The sequence below is a fragment of the Denticeps clupeoides genome, chromosome 9 (assembly GCF_900700375.1).
Source record: "Denticeps clupeoides chromosome 9, fDenClu1.1, whole genome shotgun sequence".
Classification (NCBI taxonomy): Eukaryota; Metazoa; Chordata; class Actinopteri; order Clupeiformes; family Denticipitidae; genus Denticeps; species Denticeps clupeoides.
Genome location: NC_041715.1, coordinates 16995259 through 17001258, shown reverse-complemented (window position 1 = coordinate 17001258; position 6000 = coordinate 16995259). Strand labels below are relative to the sequence as shown.

General features: G+C 45.4%; 1 protein-coding gene across 2 annotated transcripts in view; it reads right to left on the bottom strand.

Annotated features, from left to right (window-relative positions):
* Positions 1-2287: 2287 nt before the first annotated feature.
* The window catches only part of anos1 (anosmin 1), a 34823-nt gene continuing 31110 nt past the window's right edge, over positions 2288-6000 (bottom strand). For both annotated transcript variants that reach the window (XM_028991235.1, XM_028991236.1), the window contains 5 exons: positions 5253-5341; positions 4265-4439; positions 3612-3832; positions 3193-3334; positions 2288-2549 (listed from right to left, as the gene is read on the bottom strand). In XM_028991235.1, the coding sequence (XP_028847068.1) occupies positions 2500-2549; positions 3193-3334; positions 3612-3832; positions 4265-4439; positions 5253-5341 (677 nt within the window). In that variant the 3' untranslated portion in view covers positions 2288-2499. The remainder of the gene's footprint in view (positions 2550-3192; positions 3335-3611; positions 3833-4264; positions 4440-5252; positions 5342-6000) is intronic.

Genomic DNA, 6000 nt, shown 5'->3' with positions numbered 1-6000 from the left:
CTAGCGACTCCGACATTCCTGATCCCATCCAATACGCCGTGTGTTTAAATAAAGCCTCAGAAATATGCCCCTGTGTTGAGACTCCCTTTTCGGAGTCTCAAATCCACATGCAAAACATCATGAAGGACTCCTCACATCCCACCCACGACCTGTTCCAACTGCTGGCATCAGGCAGAAGACGCAGGAGCATTAAAACAAGGACAGACTAAACAACAGCTCCTACTCTGCTGCCATCAGGGCACTTAATGACATTTAATCTATTTTTCCACCACCAACTCAATTTCCTTTTCATCCTCACCTTTTATATCTTGTATCATATTTTGTATTATATTTGTATTTTTATATATATATATATATATATATATATATATATATATATATATATATATATATATATATATATATATATATATATATGCGCTAGTTGTCTTCTTTTTAAAGACAGCTTTTACACGCAGTATTTAAGATACCTCTCCAGCTCAGGGACTGCACCTAATTTCATTGTACTTGTTACAATGACAATAAAGATATTCTGATTCATTTCCTTTATAACAATGACCACTGCAAAATTATATTATACTGAATTGTACATTAAAGCTTTTACATGAGTACAGTGGACAGTCATGTCTGCGTGAACAAATCGCATGTTCCTTTCATAAATCAAGCACACTTCACAGGTCAGAAGCAGTAGAGTGAAAACACTGGAAGTAGCAGGAACTTTTACCATGTGCAGACATTTGAAGTTGTCCAAAACAAAGCTGATGGAGGGTTGGAAAAATGTGCATCAGACCACCACATGGCTGGGGGGGTGGGGTGGTCCGGGGGGGGGATATCGGTGTAGAGCGTTACGGTTTAATTGCGAACACACTGCAGCATCACAACCAATAGCAGACGACCCCCCCCTCCCACAACCCCACCTTCCACCATAGCTGACTCACTAACACCATGTCCAAGTGGAGGCCACATCTGCTGTGCGAGACGCAGGATGATTCACTCGGCCCTGCACCCCGGCTCCAAACAAGCGTCCGCGCAGCTCGACTCGCCACCGTCGAGAAAATAAACAATGACATGATGTTCAGGGCGTGGCTCGCGTCCCCCTGCCCAGCACGGAGTAAACTTGTTATATTTTCAATTTTATTTAGACTGCCCCGGCACACGGTTCAGGCGCCATAAAGTAGAGAGCAACGTGCAAATATGCTGTGTTGATGGCAATGGTGCCAAAAGCAACTCCGCAGCGTGCCAAAAGGCTGGATGTTTAGTGCACATATTAAATGTTGACTTACGCCCATTCATGAAATTAAACACACGGCACATGTAAACACATAGCCTCGGTGTTTGGCAAAGGAGTGTGTCGGGATTATTTTATTACTTAACAGTATGTACACGGCCTACCATGGAAAAATAACGTAACATAGGACTATATTTACAATTCAATTTTTTACAAAATGTCTTTACAAAGAAGTTATGTTTAAAAAAAAAAAAAAAAAAAAAAGCCTACCCTAAAAACACAGAAACACACATTTCACATGAATCAAACGTATCGGTACGCACACATATAAATAAATATAGACATTCACTGACTGTTTCACAACAAATATTTCTACAGCCAAGAACATATACAATTTCCACACAAAAAACGTTATATTTTCAATTAATAAACAATGCATAACTTCCCATATAGTTCTCTGTTAATCTGTTAATGGAATATAGCTACATATTCGTAAGAGAGGTAACACCGACATACTTTCATGCCTACTGAACGATAAAATTTGTCATGCAAAACCAACACAAGCGTTCGGTTCGAAGCTAGTTACTCATTTACAGCTTAAAAAAAAAAAGGAATTCCACATGCAACATCGAACTAAAACGCAAACCCACCTAGACTGCTTTCTGGCCACGTGACGCGTAAGGAAGTGGCGCTTCCTCGCCTGTACCGTGAAATAAATAGGCAGAGTCGTTGTAGTATACTTGCTGATGATTATTGGACTTTGCAGTCTGGTGGTGTCCGTTTCCCGTTTCCGCTTCTGCCCTTATTCAGAGTTCGGAGTTAATTTAATGCCTCCATGGGCACAATGTTAGACAGTTCTTCTTTTTTTTTTTACAATCACAGTTGGACACATGCATGGACCGAAAAATGGAGAAGTAGTTTTTTCAGTTGTAGTTATTGACCGTGCCTTGTTGTGCTGGGTATATCCACGTTTCCCAAAAAAAAAAAAGAACACACACAATGAAAGAGAAAGAAATGAAAAAGTAGCGCGGGGGGGGGGGGGGGGGGGGGGGGGGGGGGGGGGGGGGTTGCGGAATTAAAAATCTCTTTACAAAAGAAGTTGTCGCTGACAGCGCCGAGCCACTCCCAGCCTGTGAGCAGGACCACGGGGACCGAGGCAGCAGGTTCTGTTCTTTCCCGCCTGCTGGGTTTCTGGAGGCCCGGCCGGGGGAGATGAGGGTTGGCCAGAGTCACCGGCGCCGGTTCCGCCGAGCCGGCCGGGTCGCCGTTCTTCATTGCTTCTGCGCTAGCGGCTTCTGGTGGTGCTGCCTGAGCCTGGGCCCTGAAGAGCACAGCGACACGTTACGGTTATGAATGCCATGTGTACGTGTATGAATGCCAGAGGGACGTGTTCCTGCGTTTCCTCTCGCCACTTCATACACTTGAGGTTTCGATTTAAAGCAGCGAGCGGCGAGAGAGAGACAGAGATTTTATCATGGCGAAGGCCCGCTGTGACAACAGGAGGGTGGATATATCATTCAATTCCTTACTAATAGTCACTAATAACTGAAATACGCTATGAGGTCAGAGTATGTGGATGCCCAGCAAGATTTTCGGCTGCATTATTATGGTAATGGTTGAAGAACATTAAGGTCATTTTTCAATAAATGTCAATTTGGCTTACCCAGCATTAACATTGAGAGGAATCTGACATTTGCAGCATGGAGAAATATTTGGCTTATTTATATAGAATTTGGGCTGCCACAGGTTTGGATTTACCGCAATGTCAATGTAATACCTTTGGTTGGAGAATATGTGATGTATGGCTGTCATCGGGTCCCAATGCTGTGCCCCGACCCATCAGATTTTATTTAATAAAAAAGCCCTCTGGTATTCCATGTTTACGTGCCTGAAACCCAACCGCGCTGAAGTACAGCAGGAGACGAGTCTTTTATAAGTGAAAAAGATGAGTAGCATGTGCTTACGGTGCTGAAGGGCCGGCAACACGCTGGGCGTCTGAAAGGTCTTAATGGTAGCGGGACCCTCCCCTCCCGTTGTTATGACCTGCACTTCCAGCCTGTAGAACGTTGTTGGCCTTAGGTTGGAAACCACAAGCAGGTTATGGTCCTGAAAGAGGAACAGGGTTGGAATGAAAACCCGGCACACACTTCTCTTCGACAGGCGATCTCCACGTCTCTCTTGTTGTGTGGGACAAACAGAATGAGATCTCGTTGGGTGGCGCAGACGGGCCGGGCTGTTGTCGATGCGGGTGGCGGCCCGTGGAGGGTGACGGGAGCCTCAGATCTCACCCTGCTGACAGGCGATGCGTGAAACGCTTCCTCTTTTGTCACCGCACAGACATAACACACTCGAGGGGACAGTGACCTGCGGCTTAAAGACCTACCGGGGGCAGAATCTGGGACTGGGAGATGATGCTGTTGGGCAGGCTGTTTTGCCGGCTTTCCGTCGTGACCTCCGCCCACGTGACCTGGAAGCCTGTGATGCGCTGGTGCGACTGCGGCCGCGACACCTTCCACAGGAAGTTGCCGGTGATGTTGCCCTCATGGATGGAGAAGGAAGCAGTAAGGTTCTCAGGTTTGGTTGTCACTTTAGACGTTCCTGTAACTACAGAATTTCACGTTTTAGAGCCTTTCTGCTCAACATTTTATAGCATAAAACCGAAAATTTGTTCATTCAGGAATGATTGTAAAGCACCTCCGGGTCTGATATATTTAAGCTGACAGGGTGACCTCAGACACTGTGTCAAAATTGTGCTGAAGTGAAAAATAATTTGATAAATTGCATCCAGCCATTTTTAAATGTTACAATATGCAATTGGCCAAACTTCACAGAGAAGGCATTCATAATGGAGCACTCATTCTAATGCATTCTGAATTTTATCCAGGCATTGGTCGAGGTTCCTCTCGCAAATTTGCATATCATAGAGCAGTTGACCGTTGTCTTTGGCACAATTTCTTCAATGATGTAGCCCCAGTTCGTTTCACACAGATGTCAGAAACCATGATTATGTTTTTCAGAAATGCCAAGGTTCCTTACAGGCTCCTTCCCCAGGGCAGTGGATGGGTTTGAGGCTCTTGCTCCGGATCGTGGTGCAGGATGGCGTGAAGAAAGTGGTTGTCTCGTCCTTGGAGCGTCTCTTCGACTTCATCATGTGAACGGTCACTTTGTACTTGCAGGAGAACAGCAGGCTTGGGAGGTTGATGTAGTTCTCCTAAGCCAAGAAACACATTTTTCAGCACTCGCAGGTCAGGAGGAGTAAGGAGGGTAATTCAACACTCGGTGAGACGCTGCTAAACAAGCCACTGATTTTCAAAATGGAACGTGATTTTCTGCTGAATGCTATCAACTGGCCTTAGCATTATTGTAGAATGTTCTATTGTAGGACGTTCTAGCTCTACTGCACGGACTGGGTCTTTGGGCTCTGCAGTTCATTTCTAATATGTGAACTGAGCCGTGGTTGCTTAAGAACGTTACTGCAACGCACCAGAACGCTTTTGTTTCATACCCATGTCTGCAGAGCCTGGGGGGATGGGGCATATTGTAACTCCCTGATATGGAGCAGACCTGGCTGAATTTGAGCGAGGCACGGCATTCATGCCAAATGTAAGGAGACAAGCCTGCCTTTGAATGTCCTCGCAGCCGTCTATAGAAAAAGGATGTGCATTTCCTAGCAACCGGAGCGGGGCTCCCTAAAGAATGTGTTGATCACCAGGCCACTGCCATCCTCCATCAGCCTGAGGCCAAACAGCCCCCGAAACGAGCTCCAGCCCGGCCACCCGCGCCCCGGGGGGGCTGGGGGCACTTCAGAGGAAAAGTTTCATCTTGGTTCCCGGAAACATTGATTTAGCAAATGTTTTTTTATTGTCAAGCATACTGCGTTTGGCCACACAGAGTCACAATAAAAAAAAAAAAAACATGTTTCACCGCCTTGCCAGCTTTATAGAGACATTATGGGGCTTCCGGGTGCATGCTGTGCCTCGTTATGACGGGAAAAAAGCTTGGGTCATTTATTGGTTCTACTTACGTGAGTGAAAGATTTCTCTGGTCCTTTGGTTTCATTGTGGCTACAGAATTCGGGAACCCACTGGACGTGATAACGACTCACAAGAGGGTCTGAAACAAATAAGAAAATGATTCCAAACACAAGTATCTGACAGGTGATCCTTTATTCCACAAATGCTCTGTGATAATATATATTTTCCGGAATCCTCCGCACGCCCTGCATATATTTTAGCATTAAACTCCATTTCATTCAGTTTGTTCAAACTAGGATTCTGTTCAATGTGATTCGCAAATTCTCTGCTTTATGGATATGTGGATATTCTGGTAGAATCGTGGACACCTTAATAAACTCTATCAAGCAAGAGTCAAAGAGACGGGCTAAAATTTCCCATTAAACATCGCAGCGAGGCATGGCCTTACATGACTTGATTCCCTCCGCGTTGGGTTATTGCTGAACAGTAGTGGGGATAATCAGGGCTGTTTATGCTCGCAATGCCCCGTGTTATTTGCAGAGTTTATTATTCATCAAGCTGTGCCGTTTGGATGTGAAATTATACTTCTCAAATTAATAATTGAGTTACGCCGTGTTAGCCCTTGGCAGGAGCCTAGATTGCGGTTGGGAGATAAAAGGAGCCCTTTGAAGGCTTAGACACGGATCTGGCACACAGAAGCTGCAAGCATTCTGGAAGCAGAAAAGAGGAATTATGGGCAAGGGGGGAAAAATAGGGGGGGGGGCAAGATATGTAAAGCCTGGCTGACGGAAGGGAAGA